Source organism: Telmatherina bonti, assembly GCF_933228915.1.
Source record: "Telmatherina bonti genome assembly, chromosome: 16".
NCBI classification, from domain to species: Eukaryota; Metazoa; Chordata; class Actinopteri; order Atheriniformes; family Telmatherinidae; genus Telmatherina; species Telmatherina bonti.
Genome location: NC_136614.1, coordinates 27,696,613 through 27,719,076, shown reverse-complemented (window position 1 = coordinate 27,719,076; position 22,464 = coordinate 27,696,613). Strand labels below are relative to the sequence as shown.

Here is a 22,464-nt window from a genome sequence, read left to right as displayed (position 1 = left end):
TGTTTTGCAAAAATTTTAATTAATTTAAATTAAAAGGCATTATCTTGGGTGAAAAACTGTTATTCTACTAAAATATACCATCAATCAAGAATAATCACTTAGAAAGCCTCTAATTAATTAAAATAAAAGTTTTAGAGTCTGACCCGTATGAAGAAAATAGTTTTATTTTTGTGTATAAACCAATCCAAAGTAACTAAATGACTTGATTAGGTGAAGTGAAAACAGTGTTTGAACAAAGTTAGCTTGGTGTAACATTCACTAATTTTAGTCTCTTCAAACAGCCAACTCAGGCAAGCCCTCACTGTCTTCATAACAGCTCTTACTGGCAGCATTTGTCGACAAATAAGCCTACCTCTGAGAAAATACAGACCAAAACCAAACACAAATCTTAATCGTGTTTTTTACCTCGTTAGCTACAATGCATGCTACATTAGTGAATGAGCTGAAGACATATTGGTAGGTTGTTTGTTGCTGCTATTGCTCTGGCTCCAGTTGTGTTTCTGGTCCTTATGCTAAGCTAAGCTAATATCTCAATGGTCAAATATAAAAATAAAATAGGTCTAACTTCAAGAGTCATTTTCAATGTTTTTTTCCAAACTATTTCTTTTAACATCTTCCTCCTAGTTAAATCGTCACCAGCTCACTGACTCAGTACCATGTGAGGAAAATATGGTGGGCCAGAAAATCCAGGATAAATGGGATAATTTATAAATTTGGTGTCACGTCATGCTTTCATGTCTGAGCCTTCAGCCTGCTTTATGATCACTGGGTGAGCTCGGGTGATTGTATGATTGGGCTGATTCAGAACCCCCATGTTCGTGGAGTCTGGGTTGAATCAGCCAGTCTGTTTGCATGTGTACGTATGTGTGTGTGTGTGTGTGTGTGTGTGTGTGTGTGTGTGTGTGTCAGTCATCTCATGGTGGAACAGTAAAGTCAACGAATGAATGCTCTGGGTCTATATTTCAACTTTTTATTTGGAGCGCTCACAGTGGCCATGTTGTTTTTGTGAGCGCTCAGAAACAATTAATTATTTCAGGTGGCAATCTGAAACTGGCAGAGCGTGGCTCGGGCAGCGAAACGGTTAGCGGGTGACGGCCAAGTGCCTGTCGACCATGGGGGTCTGCCGTAAAGGGAGAAGACACAGACAGAAGGTGGAAGAATAAAAACAGAATTTAAAGGGGGAAAATTAAAAAAAAAAAAAAGGAAAGAGTGAAAAGGGGAGAAAAGAGAGGAGGTGTGAGAGACGAGGCTGCAAGCAAAAAGAGAGAAGGAGTAAGAAAGAAAGAGGGAGCCAGGCTGTCGTGGAGCGCTGCCAGCCGTCTGTGTGGTCCATGCGTTCCAGCCTGGAGGAAGCTAGCCAGGCGAGGGGAAGGGCGCACACACACACACACACACACACACACACACACACACATACGCACACACAACAATTCCCATCGGCGATACATTTATTGAACGCCAACACACTTTATACACATTTGTATAATACTGTACAAAGTTTAAAGAGTGTGTGGCTTTCAGACAGGCTCCCCCAGCACCTCTCTGCTCACATTAAAGTGTTTTGATTCAGAACATGGGGGAACAAATCTGAGGGATGTTTTCCATTGCAGCTCGGGGCAAACCAAACCCAGACTTTGTCTTTTTATCATTATCTCCTCTTTATGATTCTCTTTCTGCCTCTTTATTCTTCTGTATTCCTCTTTGTCTCGCCCTCCCTGTGAATAATTCTGTGTTTTGTGTCGTGGAGGCACTGGCCCCTCTTCAAGGAACTTCATAAGACGTTCAAGTGACTGGCTGCCTTGGGAAAAGCCTGAAGTATTTTTCTCTTTTCTCCCCCCCTCCCCTCCTTCCTTTCTCCTTTTGATTTCTTTTCCTCCTGATGTTTGGGCGAGTTTTATTTGTCCTGCTTGCATTACTAAAGGCTGGGGCTGCAGTGCATTGGTGATTCTTCTGAAGTCCTCTATAATTACATGGATGCTGACTAAATGTTGGTTGTAATTTTGTACAGGTCACTCGAGGCAGTTTCTGACAGGTCACCGTCATATAGACATATAAAGACCTAATTCCTATACAAAATGCATGACAATGAAATGGCAGCTGCTGACATAATCTTAATACCCTTTGATTAGATAATTAGGCTCTGTGAGGCACTTGGCAAGTACTGGCAAGTGTGAGGACTTGTGTGATGATTTCAATTCTGTTATTATATGTAATGATAATAGGGGTGCCTCACCTGTAACACCTCCAGAATCTTTCCAATGGTTTCTGGAGTTAAGATTCTGCATCATAATTTGACTAAAATTAGCTCTCGATTTGTTTGAACCAATTACAGGCACAATGTAGCAGTGCGTTTAATCTCCAAGTTAATAAGTTTATTTTTTGGGGATTTGAGACGAAGAGCATATATCATATGCTAATTTCACACAATCACTTCCATTTAGATCATATCATGAAAGAAAATACAATATTTTTTGCAGAGTCAAATCACACAAATAATTTCTTCTCAATCAATCAGTCGAAGATTTTTTTTCCACTCTTACCTTCTGCCCCATGCGCGGTCGGGATGGGGGACTGAATAGAAAACAAGATTCAATGCAATACACTGTTTTTTACTTAGAGCGGCAATTATTTTTTATGGGCTTACTTTTATGGACTCAGTTATTTGAAATCCAGTCAGTGTGTATCATATATTGGATTTTGGTCTAATTGGATTATAAATTGACTAAAATAAACTGTATTTGATCTAGACTGTGTTTGTAAAAGTGCCATTGGTGCCACACAAACAAAGCTGAATTGAGGTAAAACTTTTTAGAAAAACAGAGCCAAATCCTGAATATTAAGCCTTAAAAGTTTTGAAATAATGCACGATGATATATTTCCACTTGTAAACATTAAAGCAGGATATAAGTGTAAACCTACAAAGAGTCTCAAATCACAACCATGCTAGTACAGTCTGACTTTATCATAGATACAAAGCAATTTGCTGTTACTAGTGTTGTGTTAAAGTGTTTTATAAATGAAGTTAAGTTGAATTGAGTTTCAATACATCTTATCTGCATTTTCCCTCTCCCTGTTTTCCATAATCTAAAACCAATAAATGATTACTGCATCCATATTATCAATGCCAGTTGACGCTATCTGATAACTGATCACTGATTTAGTGTGTCGATGCAGATCGATTGCATTGTTCCACCCGTTTGTAACTATAAATAAAGTTACTATTATGTTGAATTAAGCAGTAGTGCTGCGTAAGTACTGTGTGTGTATGTTACTGTGTGCTGAAAAAGTTTGGCTTGGCACGCAAATCCTCTGAACCACTAATATTGTCTGCAGGCTTGTTCGTAACCAGGGCCTCTTCACCAGCCTTGTTAACACCCCGACCAAAACCGAACCAAAACACGACCTTGTCCCCAAGCCCAGAACCCCCAAGACCCCATGGCTTCAGATCCCAGACAGCACAGATGAATCTGACCGCTAACCTCCAACACTGACACACACACACACACAAACACACACACACACATCAGTTATGGTCAACAACCACTGGAATATGCCAAAGCAACACACAGCGTGTGTGTGATGCCACAATGGTTTTTGTCACCTTCCCTGTTTGTCTGTCATCAATTAACTCTAATGGGAACAGTGGGTTTGGACAGAAAGCCTTGTATATTGTGTTATTATGGCTCGGCTATAATCACTCAGGAAGTTTGTCTCAGCTGGCCACAGCCACCATCAGGAGCAGCTGAAAGGAGACAGAACCACCTATAAAAGCATATTGGTTTAAACAACCACTCCCTGTCTATTAGCTCGAAATGACATTTAATGAGGCCTATTAGCTCTGCTCCAAATCAGCACTGTGGCTGCTCTAGACTAATGACACCAATAACACACTCTCTCTCTCTTTCTGCAAAACACACACAGACACAAGCACTCCAACACAGACATGCATGCTTTCGCAGATCATATCTGCAAGAGTAAACGGATCCACACACGCCTGTATGCATGAACACACACATACACACACTCGCTGAGCTGTTGGTGCAGTGGCAAACCACAGGGTAACCGAGAGCTGTCAAGCGATTAAGTACAATGCAAGCCACAGAAACCAAGTTAGCCTCCTGCTACCAGAACAGTGGCCAGGGGTGGGGGTGGGGGTGGAGGCTGACTAACAGTTTACCGTTGCCACACATGTACATGTGCACTGTAAACCTCATACCACAGACCTTTAAACTAGGCCTCACTAATATTCGTCACTCTGACCACGCAATTAATTAACTACTGTACAGCTCAGCTTTACAGTTCAGACACATGAGTTCTGTTCAGTCACGGGTGGTCCCGCTTTAATTCCTCCACAGATATAACATGAAGGACGGTGGGCGGGAACCGGGGGGGGGGGGGCGATCACATCCCTTAGGAGGAACTCATATGGCCACCATAAGGCTCATCAAACACAAAGTGTCCTTTCTGGAAGAGACACCCACAACCAGGCATGAGAGGAGTAATGAGGATGTTGCTCAGGTTTTCTGACCAGTTATTCCCTCATTATTGTCAAGTTCTTTTCCAGAAAACAACACACTGTTTTGACAGAGAAGTGCCAGTGTATGTCAGCTTCTGTTCCCTCCCTGTAGGGGCCCCCCCGGTGTACCACAGGCCTCCTAATTACGCAGCCGTTTAACACAAAGCGAGAGCCGTAATGGCCGACAAAGCCCACCCCCCCTCTCATGTCTCAATGAAGCGTTCACAGATAGAATCTCAGTTTTGGAGTCCGTGCTGAAAAGCTGAGGGATTGGGGGGGGTAGAAGGAGACCTGGTAGGGAGGGCACATGTGTGTTTTGCCACCCTTCGACCTTGGCTTAATGACCCCTGTGAGAGAGACGTGTTCTGGCTGCAGTTTCTCTGTAAATTATACCACCACTGTAATTCTCAGCACTTTAGAGGTTATGTACGATGACATCGCTTTTATTGCGTAAATTGCCGTCCGGAGGCTGAAGTAAGAACGTGCAAAGAGAGCTTCTCCTCCGAACACAAATTGACGAAATAAAAGGAAAAATGAACAATCTCTGCTGGGCCAAAAATCTCTTCACCTGATATCAGGTAGAACTCCACTGCTCCAGTTCTAAAGACCAACATCTACCTAAGCAAGACTTCCAGTAAGGCTACAGGGACGCAACCCCCCCAAGAGCTGAAACTCTGTTGAAACCGAACTGAGCTTTTTCTAAACAAACTCAGTTCCGACTCCCATCTGCTTGCCACCAAAATTCGAGGCTTGTTTGAAAGTCGTCTGACGCGGGACGGCAGATGCACAGGAAATGCTTTTGATCAAACAAGATGGCTTGAGAGTGAGAACGGGTGGTGGTGGGGGGGGGGGGGGGGGAGGAGTGGGCGTGATTGTGAGTACATGTGCGCTTGAGGACAAGCATATGCCTTTGTTTCAGGGCGCATGTCTGTGTGTGCTGAGTGTCGAGTGTGTGAGGCGGTTTTTGGCACCACAAGTAGGTTTCCTACTACACAGAGTGATGGTGGTGGTAATCCTACTGTCTCCCGGCTCCTCTGTGTCTCCGTGTGTCCTGGTGCCATATGTGACACGACAAGCGGGTGGGTGGATTGTTTGTGATGTGATATTGTTCATTGAGATGCCTTGAGATGAGAATATATATATATATTTTTTATGAATAGGGAGGAGGGTTGTGGAAACAGCTGCATGCCAGACCAGTTGGCACTGATGGCTATAATAAAGTTTTTTTTTTTCTTCTTTCCCTCCTTGGTTGTTTTTATATGGCCAATTAAAAGTAGCTGATGCTAGCACTCTGCTACCCAGTGTACCCTCTCTCAGGAACACTACGCCTCTTATTTATTTCTTTTTCTCTCACACAGAAGATCAAACTGTTTTCTGTGAGCTCCTCTGTTAACACAACACAGAAAAATCTGGAGTAAAACATTTTTTCAGTAAATTTCCTTGTTTGAACAGCCATTCATGCAATTTAATGTAGCGTTTGCTACCATTGGCTGGCTCTAATGTAAGCCACGCCTACTTTTAAAGGGCCAGTGTACCGATTTTTACATATAGATTACTTCGAGGCATCCTCAACATAAAAACACATGAATTCTGCATGATGGGAATTATGAGAAATGTTGTATTCAGACTTTTTGCATCTTGAGGCAGCTCAAGGACAAAAAGCTGGAATATGTTTGCTTTTGCCCTTTAAAACTATCTATCATTGCTCTCTTACAATTTGTAAGTAAAACCCAACTTTGCTGTTGCAACCCTTTGAAGACACATTAAACAAGAAAGAATAAAACGTGGTGGTACTCACTCCTGGGCTCACGCGGTCCATCCACGGTGACCTTTATAGCTCGATGGTAAGTGGCCACTTGTGGTGGGTTGGTGAATACTGTGATTGTCAACGTGAAGCTCTTGCCTGTGGTGACATCAAACAACATCAAATGAGTTGCCATCCATATGGGACAATGCGCGGTATTCATCTCTGAACCATCCCCAAGTCACAAGTGCGGTTGTGATCATATAACAGCCAGTAAAAACTAGGAAAACTCAACTTAAAGAGGATTAACAACAAACAACACTGGATGTTTTGAGAAGGGTCTCATTTAGTTGCTTTGGCAGAGTCTAAATGGAAGATTGGCTGCAGGAGCCAGTATCTCATTATCCAGAATTTCTAATGCTGTGTGAGTGGGCAAGAGGCATTTTAATAGTCACTTCCTTTCTCGATAATCCCTGGCAGTTGCTGCCTTGGGGTTGAGTGCTTGTCTGTGCAAGTGCGTATATTCCTATGTGCATGCGCGAGGAATGCTGTGAATCAGAATGCAAAAGCCAAGTCAGCAGCTACAGTAACGTCTGAGGTATGCAGACGCATCATGCAACCAAGGCTACACGCGGTAAACCGGAAGAGAGGGGTGGGTGGCTGCAGCGATGCATCCAAGCAGCTGCCCATTAACTCGCGGCCCTTCACACATCCTCCCCTCTTCCTCCATACGCCTGTGCTTCTTATAAACATGGCTTTCAGGGAGGTGATAAGATGAGTCAGGGCGATAGCTGCGACAGGTGTCCCACATACCTGATTTGAGGTGCATGAGGGTGAACCAGAGACAATGATAAAGAGGGACACCTCATGCGTCACCGTCCTGTTTCTCAACCATCATCGCTGCTGTCATCTACTACCTGTGATCTAATGTGTGTTTACTGTGAAGGTAAGCCTGTATTAGGTGTAATCATCTCATCAACGGTATCTGATTCCTCTTTTAATAGCATTTCCCATAATGCTGTCATCACGCAGCAGCATCAATTCGTCTCCCTCTTTGTTGGCTCTCTAAACGTGCATGCATGGATTTCAGCTATCTAACATACTATCAGTTTGCTGTGCTTGTACTTATCTGTCACTGAAGGGTGTTCATTTCAGGCACCTCGTAGCCTGATCTGCCCTGTCTCTGGTGTCACTTCCTGTTACTAGATTCTGTGTCAAAAGGGACGCACGCGAGGTTTCTGTAGCAACAGATCCAGCCACCAATCCCCCCCCTCCCCCTCCTCCACCCCATACACTTCACCACCCGCCATCCCTCCCGACTTCCTCTGCTTCCTCCTTCTTTGACATCTGCAGAAGATGAGGGAACTAAAAGAAGCAGTCACTATCGGAGCTGCTGACAGCACTTATTATAAAGCAACCACTTTTTTTTTTTTTTTTTTTTTTTTTGTGTTTTTAAACTTGCACAAAAAAAAATCTCTAAAAGAATTTATCCCAAAGAGGCTGCAGAGGGTTAGCGCACACAGTTTTTAGGCTGTAATTTTAGGCTGTAAATAAGATAATTTAGTGGCAAGTGACAGGAGAATAAAAGGCGCAAAGTGTCGCTTAGTGATGCCAAACATTTAAAGAATGCCATTTGACTGAAGAGAAGTTTTTCTCATTCTGACAGCCTGATGATACGGGCAGAGAGTGATCAGCCGCATGGCTGCAGCACCACCCAGCATGCTTGTAGGCCTGAGCTGTGCCGGGTCATGTCAGGTGAAACAATAGAGAAAAAAAAGAGGTGTTTTTATGTTTGCTTGTTTTTTTTTATCATTGCAGCAGTGTTGGACGATCTCTTCTTTTCTTCTGTGCTTTGTTTCTAAAACTCAAAGGGGCAAAATATGTAGAAAAATGGATTTTTTATGAATTTTCTTTCCCATTTGGCTTTGAGAAAATAAAAAGGAGCTTCGTTTTAAGGCCAAAAGAGGGAAGTTACATCATTCACCTCTCTGACTTTAGGTTAAGGGCGGTGGGATTTAGCCCCTGACTTAGAGACATCATTATGTGGTTGCTACGTTGGGAATGTGGCCACTAATCCACACCACTGAACCTAATAGCTCTTCCTGGGCTGCAGAAGCAAAATGGAGCGTTTCAGGCCTCACCTCTGCCACTGCGGCCCACGAAGCGGAGATCATTGAAGCGCGCTACTTGGTTTTTCATCACGCCCGAGGCGTTCCGCAGCTCGGCGGAGTAGTTCTCATCGTTGCCCGCCATCACGGTGACAACGGTCCCATCGGGTATGTCCCCCAGGGCAACCACCTGTCAGACACACAAAGGAAAGATGCTCCAGAACAGTTTGGGATGCAGTTTTATGGGGGGGAAAAAAAGGTTGCTTTGTTTTCTTATTTATGAAAAGGACCATAGTCTTTGCTTCTATGAATGAAAAAAGAAAAATGTCTCTGTTTAAAGGTCAAAACCTGCGTGACACACAACCATCCATCTCATTTTCAATTTTTCATTTAGACTCATCAAACGCATCATGCCATCCTCCTCCAAATTACGTTGATAAATGGATTTAATTTTAATTCCCCGACATCAGGATAAATGTCACTGAATGAATCATCTTAAGTGCAGTCTTTCAAAGATGAGCACTGAGGCCTTGTGTTATCATTTAGATTCTTGGATGCAGATTAAAGAGGATGAGTGGGCCTGCAGAGCTGCAATAATTACAGAGCCGTAGTAATAAGAAAGACTATATAACACTTATATTTTACAAAGTGTCACATTTGATTCCAAGCCAGAGTTACAGCTTCAAATTTCCACTTTGGATCATCTTTGATGTGTCCTTTAAATAATATCTGTCAAATAATTAACAGGGCCCTTCCTGCAAAATGTCAGTGAAGCAAATAAGGCATTAAAAGCAGCAACACAAGTAATTGTGTGCATTTTCAGTTTATTAACACAATCATTTGGTATAATATTGCAATAATGATATTTAACATATCGATCATAAACGATGGGAATTAATCAATAGAAATTTATGTTTTTCTTTTGCCATTTTACTCAATTAAAAAAAAAACCTCAAAGGCCAAAAAAAGTCAACTTGTTGATCATATTTACTGAATACTGTAAACGAATAAAACCTTCAACAAACACTTTATTCACTGCATCCTTGTGCACTTTAAAATCCATCTGGAACTCTTCTGGAATCAGTTTGTTTACTTTAGAATTAAATTTCTTCCTAAATTTACATTTTTATTACAAATTATCCGCATCATAAGAGGTCCTAAGTGACTTTGTCATAGTCATATATTTCCTTAATTAATTCAGTAACACCAAAGAAGGACAAAATAAGCATTAAATGTCAAGATAAAAAACTATTTCTGGTCTCCTTTTTAAGTTGCTTGTCTAGCAGTGAAGCAGAGCCACGCAGCTGCTTCTGATCGCGCATCACTCTGCACGGACTCACCTTAAAGGCAACAGGCAGCGTCTTGTTGCACCGCCAGTGGGAGGGCAGAACCGAGCAGAGAAAGTTGGGACTGTCGGTCCGGACCAGCTCGGCCGGGTGGTCGGCGATAATCTCCGCCATGCTGCGGTTTTCGTGGGGGCGCAGTCTTGGCACCGCCGCCGCCGCGTCCGGCTGTCCGGTTGGAGAGCTCACATCGTTCATCTTCCCTGGAACCGGCTGGAGGCTGCTGGACGGCGGACTGAACCTCCGACTGGCACTGGGATCTACGGGAATTCGCATCACAACAGCGTGGATTATCACAAAAAAGGGCAGCAAAGTCTCTCCAGATCCTCTCTTTCTTTTCTCTCTCTCACACGGTCGGGGAAAAAACTCGGGAGTGCGCGCCGCTTCACGCTGAACCCTCAGCGCGCTTGCCAATGGAAAATGGGACTCGGTGTGCGCACACCGCGTTTCAAAAACCCTCTCCACTACAAACTTTAGTGGGCGCCTTCAAACAACATAAAATATACTTCTCCGGCAAGAAAAACAACCCTTAAAAACTCGATGATGTTTTTAATGACAAGCTCGTTTTTTTTTTTTTGTTTTTTCAAACTTCTCTGGGGATGAGTCCATGTGCCATAACGCAGGCGTATTTGCTCATGTGTGGATATAAATAACATCAAATAAATGCCCGCGTTGGTAATAGGCTATACAATTACAAAAAAAAAAAAAAAAAAAAAAAAAAAAAAGGAAAAAGAAAAAAAGGCAGGTCTAAAAAGGAACACTCGACCCAGCTGGTCTTAAAAGTTTTTGTCTGTCTTCCTTTAGTGAGAAGTCAAAGCGCTGCTCCAGGTGCGTCATTGAAGTCTTTGTGCCAAACTGAAAGGCACTGAAAACCCGCAGGCGACGTACCCACACACACACACACACACGCACACGTACACAAACACACGCGCACACAAAAAAGTTTTCAAAGTCAAAGGATTAAGCCTTAACAATGCTTAACGGGGCCATTTATAATTCCGCGACGCCTGAAAACTCGACATATCTTTCTGGAAGTCTTCCGGACGAGCCGCACTTTTTCTGTATGGGGTTAAAAAAAAAACAAAAAAAACAGCTTGATGAAGTCGGAAGGGGGGGGGATCATCAAGGAGGCGGAAAAATGAATCCCGTTTTTTGTAGCTGTAAATGTGGTTAGTGTTTGGAGGCCGGGGTTTCCCGTGCTCAGGCTTTTTGTGGTTTATATAGCTCGAGCGCCCGGCAATTATTGCGCTGATGCGACTCCAACACGTGGTGTCTGGAGTCAGATCCATTCCCTCCGCCATAATCTATCACGCCTGTATACACTGCCCGGACACTTCTCTCTCTCTCTCTCTCTTTCTGTGAAGTTCATATACATTCATGAAACACACAGTATGTATAGACTAAGTCTCGCGCCTCTTAGTTTACACACAGCCTGCTGTACCTACCAACATGTTACCGCTTCCCTGAAGCATCCGCGCGCGCTACCTAACTCCGGGGGTGGTCATATCCAGTCAGCGGCTCGCATCAGATCCGTCAGACCGTGTTGTGTTACCGCTCCGTCCTCACACACATGCGTTTGGGGATTGGGTGAGGAAGGGGGGCAAGCCCGGTGAAGAGTGAGTGAGTCACCGGAGAGCGGCGAGGCAGGTAAAGGAGGCGCAGGAGTAAAGTTTCACTCTGTCGCGGGGGAGAGCTGTTGTGCAGGTGTACAGCTATTCTACTTTTACACGACATGTTCACCCACCCGTGTGGCCTGAAGTCACTGGTGTTAAACTCTTCGTTTTCTGTGTGTGTGTGTGTGTGTGTTAAGTCAAAAATGAAACTCCATACAACAGTGAAAGATAAAACCGTGGTTCGCTTTTGCAACGTATACATTACGCAACATTTAATGTATTTCAAGATGGTGGTTTTTAGTTTTTAGACTTTAATTCAATTTATACAGGACAAAAACGGCCTCATTCACCCAACACCTGGATTTTTATGATTTTTTTCTACATAAATGAAGCCATATGTTTTGTAAAAATATTATTGGGAATCAGTTCACACCGCAAAATAAATATTGTATCTTGAATTTTATTTATTTTCTAAAAAATGACCCATCACAAAAATAAAAAAAATGTAAATTAATTGTTGATTTAGCAAGGATACATTCAAAGCATAAAAAAAAACTTTACTTCTGATATTTTTAGCGCATTTTTTTCCAAATAATCACAGGCCTATTTGATTTTTTTTATATATATATCCCACAAATAATTTGTACAAATAAATATTTTTAACAAGTTTGCAAAAATGAATTCTACACAAACATTTAGCTTTATATTATATATCATTTTAAAACTTAGCAAAAAAAAAAAGGAAGGAAAAAAAAAGCAAAAAGCTGACATCAAAAAGAAATTTAGCATAAAATCAGGTTAAGAAAGGAGCAAAAAAATAGAATATTTATTAAAACACACCATCATGTAAAAAAATAAGTAACAGAAAATCTAATCCTCGAACTTTTATTGATGGAATATTCAGTGGAGATGCTTCATTTTCTCCTACCCCTCTCACATCTACTGTAGAGGGCATCATCTACCCTCTGTGAGAACCCACATCTCAGCCAGCTCTCATCACCCACCCCACCCTCTGCCCTGATTACCCATCAGTCCACCCATTGAGCGTAAAAAAAACCCAAAAAACACAGTGCCACATCACAGGGCTGCATGCGTACATCGCCTTGCTCTGTGTTACTTTTCCGTTGCTCCCCAAAAGGTTTTTATAGCACCAACACTTTAGGACAAAGGCCTTTGATACTCCGGGCCTCGACTACTGGGAGGCACAGCTGTGAGGTTATTTGGATCCTGTCGGGGCTTTTGTAGCTTGTTTTTATGAAGTAAAGTTGGATATAGTTTTCTATATTTGACAAGAAAGATTTCTTTTTTTTTGAGACGATGAGGAAAAACAGGGGTTTTAACATAGCAGTAGGCCTGAGCACTTGAAATAACTTCTTATGTTTCATAAATACAAGTGAACATTTGTCTGTGCATGCACTTACATCTGTTTGCATAATTTCAAGGTCTCTCTCTCACACATATAATATATATATATATATATATATATATATATATATATATATATATATATATGTATATATATATATATGTATATATATATATATATGTATATATATATATATGTATATATATATATGTGTGTATATATATATATATGTGTGTATATATATATATATGTGTGTGTATATATATATATATATGTGTGTATATATATATATATGTGTATATATATATATATATATGTATATGTGTGTGTGTGTGTGTGTGTGTGTGTGTGTGTATGTATAGTCTGAGAGCTCTGACACGCATCTGGCACCTCCATGAGGATGGGGTGGAGGGAATAAAAAAGAGTGATTGAGTTACACTTCCCCTCCATGTGCCCCAAACACCAGAAATATGGTTCACATTGTCCAACATTCTCAAAGATCAACTAACAATTCATGGATGGATAAATGTGAATAGTAGTAATTAAATCTGTAATAGCGATAAACATGGCCTTGCAGGAACCGTGGAGGCAGTTATTCCACTAGAGTTGGGTTTCAGCTCGGATAATATCCTTGAATACTCACAAAGTAATGTGGAAAACATCCAAAATGTAGTGGTGGAATTTAATTTAGGAAATGTTTGGGTTAAAATTATAACGACCTTTCAGTCAATTTAATGTCCTTAGCTCAATCAGCTTTATTATGTCTCAATTTGACTCAGAGTCAAATGGATTTTTATATGTCGAACTGTTTATTCACATGGTTAACAAGTGATCGCCTTGTCAATAAGTACCTTATATAAACACATCAACCTTTTTTTAAGGCAAATTAATCAGCCCTAATTTTACACTTGCTGCACCCTTTCATTGTCTTACCAGAGGTTGCATATTTTCTCAGCCCAACCTCAGGCCCCGAACACTCCCTCCCCTCAAACCCAGTCGTGACTTCAACCCTGACAAGCTCAGCTCATCAAAGAGTGTTTGTCCCATCTGACTCCGCTTTGCTTCTCCGCTGCACATCCAGCAGCATCTGTCTTCCAGCTCCCTGTAGTACAGGATACGCTCCACATTCATACAGCGAGGCCTCGCTGTCTGGCTCTCTGTCATTCAGAGGTACTGGGCCGAACCCTGCACAAGTTCAAAGTCCCCCGTTTGATGTCCTGGAGACGTGTGGGAGACAGCAGAGAGCTCATGTGCCAGAATCCGCTGCTGTGCCGAAAATACAGCTTCTCTGCTTCGCTTTGGCAGATTTATCCCAACAAAAAATTAACTTCTGATTAAATGTGAACGCTGGAACGTTCGGCTTGTGGTATATTTGACTGATCCTGCTCAGTATTAACAGATCTAATATTGTGTAGTAATGAATCTAGCACAAAGCTGTGCAGCTATGCAGCAGGTCTCCAGCTCGCCTGTTGCACAGCTGGATCGTCTCTTTCAGCTCTGGTATTATTCATCTACTGTGTTACACTGGCTTGGAGTCATTGCACAGTAGGAACAGTGAAGAACCACAGTGTACCACATTGAGCAGGATGTACGTTCTTTGATTTATGGTAATATTGTATTTCTGCAGCTCACTTTCAATTATTTGCTTATTTAAAAAAAAAAAAAAGAAAAAAAAAGAAACATCAAACTCAGCTGACTACTTTTGAAACATCAAGTGTGTCATAAAAGTTTCTGGTTCTAATTCCCACTTAGATTAAAGGTTGTGTAAGTTACATACATACACCCATTTACCATACAATGTTGACAGCAAACCAACCATGCAAAATCTTATTCTGCATGCCTGTGAGCTTTACATCTCTCACTTAAGAGACCCACGTGTCCTCGCTTTGTGCAACACCCCATTAAAACAGATGACCGCACACACATTTAAGGCTGCACACAGTGCTGATGCCAAAAAGTGAAGTCCAGCAGCCAGACACATGCAACACTATATACTAATTAAAGTCTGTTCACTGTAATATTTGTAACATTTGTCATTTCTTTATATACTGACAGGAAAAGCAGGAAATAGCTGCAGTCATCTGCTTTTTGTAGGATCAGCTTCATTCTTCAACACAAACTGAATCCTCTGTAGACAAGCTTTCTTGTTCTCCAGGCTTTTTTTTAAGGACTTTCCAAAGCTCGTCTTTGGATGAGCTTTGGAAAGCTTTTGGTCGGCTGTTTGCTTGATTTGTTCTCCGTCAACAGGACCAAATCCTGCTTCAATAATCTTTAGGTCAAAGATGCATGATACCTGTAGCCACATATTTTCTTGTGTTATTTGGTACATCTCAGCACTTCCTCTCTGTTTCCCTTACTTAAAAGTACATCACATAACTTTCCGACCTCAGAACCTCTGGACTCATTTTGATGGCAAAGTGTCTTATATTATGTGCTTTTCTGGAGATGTTCCCGCCCAGCAGCGTCCCAAGGCGGAGAAACGGCACTGTGCAGCTTTTTTCTAAAGAGACGATGTGTAATGTTGCTTTCCAGTTTAGCTTTACGCACCACATGGCATGCTAGCAAGCAGTTATAAAGACAACAGCCGTTTCGAATGTGCATCAGGACTGATTTAGCAAAGGAGCTAGAGGACATGATCAGAGGAAGATAGAAAAAGAAAGGAAAGAGGGAAAGAAGTGATAAAACTGACATGGCTGAAATACACCATGTTTTTAGCTAACAGCTCTTAACATATCATTATATGTATGTAAAACTGTTTTTCTTTGGCATTTTTTTGCAGTGTAGTTAAAGAAATGCTTAGAAATAATGTTTAATCCCGTTAAGTTAATTGCAGTCTTTATGATTAAATGATTCATTGATCAGTTTGTTAGACAAAAACACATTTCTCTGTTGTTGGACAGGTAAGTGCTGGACATAAAATGTCTAAATGAAAACTTCGACTTGCCTGCGGAACTGTTACTGAAGACTATTGTAAATGTTTTTTTGTTCCTTGGAAGCAAAATATGAAGAAATAAAGGGTGGCTCAAGACTTTTGCACTGTAACTGTTGCACAGTACCAACCCACTTCACTCCGTCTCCTTTACATCAGCATACTGCAGGAACAAGTATGCTCGCTTAAGACTCTGGATTAAGGCTCCATTTCACAGTTGTGCATTTTTCAAAACACTTAATTATAGCTTTCTAGAGGAGCCCAGTGACAAGGCCCAGGCTTCTTTAGCTCTAATGGGATGTTTCCATGTTTGGCAGGCAACCAGCCGAGCCCGGCTGCCAGCAAACCAATCAGAAAACCCACCGGGTTCGGCAGCAAACCGATCCAAGGATCCAGGTTGACTCGCCAATCAACCAGGAGAACAAACGTGTGCGCTGCAAAACTCGCTTGCTGGTTAGTAAAACCAACCGGAGGATGATGACGGGGAGAAACTTTACCCTCCGTGACCTCATCGACACAACGACTCACATCCACGCACTGATCCCAGATCACAGCTAAGCCCTTAATGACTGTTTGCGACCGAGCCTGTGACATCACCGTGAGCTGTTGGGATGAGGACGGCACGTTCTGCGGTGCGTGCTGCTTTGTTTGCAGAGCTGCCGTAGACATTGAGATGGCTGGAGTGGATGTGCCTACAGGGTTTATTGCACACATCTCTCAGCAAGCAATGGGGGGAGTCTGCCTGATATTTCATTCTGTTTAAGAAGAGGGAGAGAAGAGTATGGAAAGAGATGGAGACATGGAGGGGGGGCGGCTGCTCGCTGCTTGTGGCAGGAGCGTAGGGGAGAGAGGGAGGGTGGAGGGGGGTATAAAGACAATTTCCTCTCTGCTCTTATTGCTCTGACTGTCTGCCGCCTACCGCCTTCATGGAGGTCCCTAATTGAGATCACTTGTTCTTAAAAATAGGAACAAAAAGGAACTTCTGCGGGCTGGAAGAAGGAGAGGAGAAAATAAAGCGGTAATATGTGATGAAGGCTGCCATTAAAGAGTCCCAATGATAGATCTGAGCAACTGAGCTGAGAACTCTCCCTGCGACTGCCAATGAGCCTTCAGATGTTGACGTGTCACACACCACCTGCTGTCACTGTGCATGTGTGGGGTTTCTTTAAGTGTGTGCGTGTGTTGCTCTTTAATGGGGTAGGGTGACAGTGCCTGGGGTTGAGTCCACAAACATGCCAAACAAGGAAGAGTTTAGTTTTTCCACTTTTGTGTGCATTTGCATGTATTTTGCAGTTTGTGTTTAACCACACACATTTGGCAGCCCCTCTCGGCGCAGCTTTTGTATCATTAGCTATACTCCTATTAGTCCTTCACTTTAATTCAACCGTTCCACCAATCAAACCCTTCCTGGTGCAACCTTCCATTGACTCCGTCCCTGGGCGCCCTTAATGCTGAGCTGGTTTTCCCTTCAAAACATCTGTCACTCAATCATGTCTGATCATGCCATTAATCAAACAAGGAGCCCCGCTCCTTGGAGACCAGTTTGAGGGATTGGTTAGAAGGAAAAGCAGCACATTCAGGAGTGGTACCGGACGACGGCTGGGAACAGGAACCCTGTAAAGAGCGTTTTTCTTGGACTGAGACCTTCTGTCGATGCTTAAGACAATACAGACACTCGGACTTGGCCAACATTCCACTTTACACTTTCCCCTTCCTCTGTGTATTTCACTGGTCTACTTCCTCCCTGCAAACTAGCCGGCTAGTATCAAAATATTTATAGTACATCTGCAAGACATGCTGTTCTCATGTATCTGAGACCGTTTAGCCCCATGTTCATTATGCGAGGCAAAACCAATACCAGATTCACAGAGGGGTATTTCTCTCTGTTGCCCCTGTCCATGTTGTATGACTGGGGATGATTTATGTGAGGTAAGGATGCACAGGAGAGATAGATAGAGTGACTGCATGGCAAGAGGCAGACAAGCAGTAGCCCAGACTAGCACTCGCAGGGGGGCTATCAGCTATCACTCGGCCATTTCCAGAGCTATGGTTTGGAAACTGGATGGGCAGGCAGCGGCTGGAACGAGGGGAGGAAAAGGAAGGAGACAGGCAGAAGGGATGTCTGTATGTATATGCAGGGTAGGGTGTAGGAATGTGTTAGTGCATTAGATCCAAAGTGATGTAACTTGGTGTAGAGGATACCTTGAGGGTGGAAAAAGTCTGTCATGGATGCTCAATTGCACGCAGACATAAACATTTAACCATAGACAGAGTTAACCTATGCCTGGAAATGAGAGATATGCATTATTAGTTAGAAGTGTTAAATTTAACATCCGTTGTGTTTGGCCAACATCATGAATGAAGCTGTAGCTGTGTAGAAAAGCCTAAAATGAAGCTTTAGCATCACTTTCCTGTAATATTTCTGGGAGGTAATTGACATCAAAACTGCTGTTTGGTCAAGCGAACATGTCCAGCATTGAAACACCAGCAAACCAGATAAACAGGAAAAAAAACAAAACACAAAGGAGTGAGCTGAACAAGTAGCCACTGAAGTGGGCGTGCATCAACCAACAGCACTCAATGTCTGAGTGTTTGCTCTCCTTCTTGTTTTCCCGATCACTTTCTGAACAGAGTCCAAGCTCGGAGCAAATCCAGCACACTGAGCTTGAACTCAACCTGGAGCCGTGTGTACTGGTTTAAATTTCAAACCATTCACATGTCAGAATGGCCCCAGGAAGACTTGGCTTGTAAAGCACTTGGAGAGGTCTTGTGTGTTGGTTCTACGCTCTGTGAGCTGAATGAGTTAAGCTGAGAGTGTCACGCCTGACGCAGCTCGCTCACAGATAGGCGTTTGCCTTAAACCTTAGCCTATAATTACACTGAGACCATTAGGCTACTAGTCAGAAATGACTCAGAATAAGGTGGGGGTGTGGAGGGAAAAATAAGAGGACTGGATAGAGCTCACTTTCATAGCCCGCAGCCCTCAGATCAGATAAAATCAAATCCAGTAATATTTGAAAAACGATGGCTTCAACAAAAGGAAAACATCATCAAAACGGAGGGAACTTTCCCAGGAGATATTTAACTATTGTCCGATCATGTGACCCATGATCCTGAATTTTCCGCATACAGTATAGCCTGGCTTATTCCAGGAGGAGGACTTCATGTCGTGTCTGCTCTGCCTCTGGGCTCGGATGATGCCAGCTTCATCGTGCCAAAGTGGAGCCCTGAACAGAGACTTGTCGACTGCTGGATCCCACGAGAAACATCAATTACGTTGTGAAATGCTGTCCTTCAAACACAATCTATTCTGTGGTGTTGCATTATGGCAAAGCTGAGAATTTGAACGTCACATGGGTAAAATATCCCTCTCTGGCAACAGGGTTGTTGGGATGTGGTCTCCAGCTGACAATTAAATTGTCCGCTCGGAATACACTCTGGAAGCCTGAGATTTATGGCAAATAATTTAGCAAGAACTGATCATCTTAAATATTTTAACTGGATTTTATGGCACCATAGATCACTCTGATATGTTCATGCATCCTCGGGAGACTGAGAACTGTCCCCAGTAGTTGCAGCACTCATTTCCAGACAATTAAAGAAGCTCTAAACAGTCCAACCTCCTCTCACTGAGAGATGATTTAAAAGACTATCAGCAATAAGTGCTCCTTTTGCATTGCTCTGGCATTGTGGTACCTAACATTGTGCAACGTTGCCATATGGACCCATGAACCATCCTTCAGGTCACACAAACCAACTTTACCAGTGAAGAAAGAGACTAACAATCATAAAACGGACACACACAGCAAAAAGCTGTAAACATTAAAGTTGTGTTTACATTGCAAGAGATTCTTTTTCATCAGTAATAGCCTCACACTGTGAGCCTGATGATTGGGTAATATTTATTATAGGCCCTCAGGGTGTGCTTCCTTCACAGTCTCTCTCATGTCTATAAAACCTTCTCCCCTCAGTGCAACTGCAGCACAGACAAGCTTCCATAGCCTGATTGCATATGTGCTTTTAATGTGCGCCTCCATAGAGCCTTTAATGTGCATAGGTCATGTGCACATATGCGTGTGGGTGTGTATATGTACGTTATATGTGTGTAGCAGTAAAGGGGGCTGGCTCAGAAACTTTGGTTAACCAGACTATAATTTGGAGGCCCAGTGAAGACTCCCAGCAGCCTCTCACTGTTTGTTTACCAGAGAGAGCAACGCTAACTGTTTCTGCTGCATCTGCAGGGTCCTGCAGGGAAAAGGGGGCTGCTTATCTGTCTGGCTGTGCGTGCAGGAAGCGTGAGCAGATGTGTGTAATGAAGAATTCATGTAAGGGTGACAGCTGAATAGGTGAAGATGAATGAGTCTGTGAACTTATGGGGACCATTTGAATTTCAAACTCTTTGAATTAACATATTTTCTGTGTTTTCACAGAAAGAGCTGATGTTCCTTATTGCCATGTTTTCCTCATACGTCTCAAACCTGCACAGAATCAAAGTCATAATGCACATAAACCCTTTCTATCCAGGTGGAAAGTCATTAATAAGATACAAAGGAACCATAACTTCACACACAGAACAGCAGGTTTGCTTTAAAAAATGATTGTCAGCAAAAAAATTATTGCTATTTTTGTTTGAACGGGAGCTAATTCTCCAGAGACTGAACTGCTCGCTTTCAGTCTCTCTCCCTCCCTCTCTCTCTCTGTACCCCCACCTCCACACACACCCTCAGTAATCCTCCTCCCAAGCAGGAATAAAAAGAAAACAATGCGATTCAAAAGTGTGCAGCTTCCAGCCTGTCATTTTGCTGTGACTTTGAATCATCTTTGCTCTGTGTGAGCTGTTTCCTTGCGCACACACTGAATTGTTGCTGCATCCTAAAATTCCATCACAAGACGGGAAGAAAGACAGGAGGAGGAGGAGAGGAGCTTTCAAAATATCACTCTAATAAAATATTCCCACTCCCATGGGCTTCCTCCTTTGCTCATTCAGCATCAGGAAAAGTGAAGTGGAAAAGGCCTGTGATTGGCCTCCGTCCATGAGGGAGAAAGAGAGAGGAGGGGAGGGGGGGAGCGAGAGAGACCTATTTCCTTTGGGGAAAGACACACAAAAACAAAGGAACAGAGCAACAGTTGAAGGAAAACTTTTAACAGCGACAACAAAACCAACAACAGACGACTGTAAGAGAGCAGCTGTCTGCGTGAGTGACAGGATTCAGCTCCAGACTGAAAGCGTGCTCCAGCAGCATCAAACAGCATGTACATATATAAACTTTGATCAGCCGGATCTGCATGTCGGAGCGGTGTGATCGGCTTGAATGTGTGTAAACTGGAACAGCCAAAAAAAAAACAAAAAAAAACTCAAAAAACGCAAAAAACAAAACAACAGCTAAGTTCTCTAAAGACATCAGACCCAGTCACAGAAAAGTGCTTTCAAACAACCTGAAATGTAACAAAGGGATTTTTCCATTTTGCAACATTGCTGCTCAGGCAGAAATGATTTGAAACTTTGTTTTTTCCAGCAAAAGTCATGTAGACTTCACCAAAGTTGTAAAACTGAAAGTGCTAGCACTTTAGGTGGAATTATTTAGCATGTTTATGACGCAAACTTGCACAATTATATTTACTCTAGTGAGGTCTGCTGGTCTACTTTACTCTCAAAACAACTGAGTAAACATGATCATCTGTTTGAGACAGCACTATAAGACTTTTGTGTTAAAGAGCCGTTCCCTAAAATGTTGAAATGATTTCAAAACAGCAAATTTTGCTCTACATGTGCAATGGAAAAGATTTCCATCGTTTAACATAAATAAAACTAAACTAAAGTACACTACAGCAGCATTTCCTGTCTGAAATGCTTCGTTTTAACTCCTGTCTGGTTAAAGGCTCCCCCTGTGAAAGGGGCAGTCCACTCCGATTGGTCACCTGATTCATCAATTAAACTGACAAACTAGCCGCTGCTAACCCTTTCTTTCATATATGCCTAAAACGAAACATTCTTCTTTGTGAAAAACACACCTTGGCGCATTTATTTTATGCAGGCAATAGTGGCCCATAATCACGCTGCAAAATGCAACTTTGGGTGCTCATGATCACCAGCTGAATGTGCAGTTAAACTTTTCAACATCAGTATCACAAGCTGACATAAGAATTTAGAATAAATTATATTTGCAATAAATTATTCATAACATCCATACAGTATAGATACATGTAACGTGTTTATTCATTCATTCATTCATTTTCCAAACCGCTTATTCCAATTCAGGGTCGCGGGGAAGCTGGAGCCTATCCCAGCCGGCTTTGGGCGACAGGCAGGGTACACCCTGGACAGCTCGCCAGTCCATCGCAGGGCCACACACAGAGAGACGAACAACCACACTCACGCTCACACTCACTCCTAGGGACAATTTAGAGTGACCAATTAACCTATCATGCATGTCTTTGGATGGTGGGAGGAAGCCAGAGTACCCGGAGAGAACCCACGCATACAGAGGGAGAACATGCAAACTCCACACAGAAAGGCCACTGACCAAACCAGCGACCTTCTTGCTGTGAGGCCACAGTGCTAATCACTGCGCCACTGTGCAGCCCCATGTTTATTCAATTCAATTCAATTCAACTTTATTTATATAGCGTCAAATCCCGGCAATGCCATCTCAAGACGCTTTACAGACATAATGGGGAAAACATAATGAAAGCCAATTCATAATAGCCTATGTAAGGAAACCAACAGATTGAGTTGAGTCCAACTCAATCTCCCATCCTGAGCAAGCACACTGGCAACAGTGGGAAGGAAAAAACTCCCTTTTAACAGAAAGGAAACCTCCGGCAGAACCCGGCTCAGGACAGGC

General features: G+C 42.6%; 1 protein-coding gene across 3 annotated transcripts in view; it reads right to left on the bottom strand.

Moving 5' to 3' along the window:
• runx2b (RUNX family transcription factor 2b) overlaps window positions 1–22,464 on the bottom strand; it is a gene marked incomplete at its 3' end in the record, with an annotated part of 47,697 nt that overhangs the window by 14,550 nt on the left and 10,683 nt on the right. For 2 of the 3 annotated variants that reach the window (XM_079255947.1, XM_079255945.1), the window contains exons 2-4: window positions 9,709–9,971; window positions 8,402–8,558; window positions 6,315–6,419 (exon numbers count right to left, since the gene is read on the bottom strand). In XM_079255947.1, the coding sequence (XP_079112073.1) occupies window positions 6,315–6,419; window positions 8,402–8,558; window positions 9,709–9,971 (525 nt within the window). Of the gene's footprint in view, window positions 1–6,314; window positions 6,420–8,401; window positions 8,559–9,708; window positions 9,972–11,156; window positions 11,264–22,464 lie in introns of those variants that run through there. The other variant, XM_079255946.1, reaches the window with a different exon arrangement.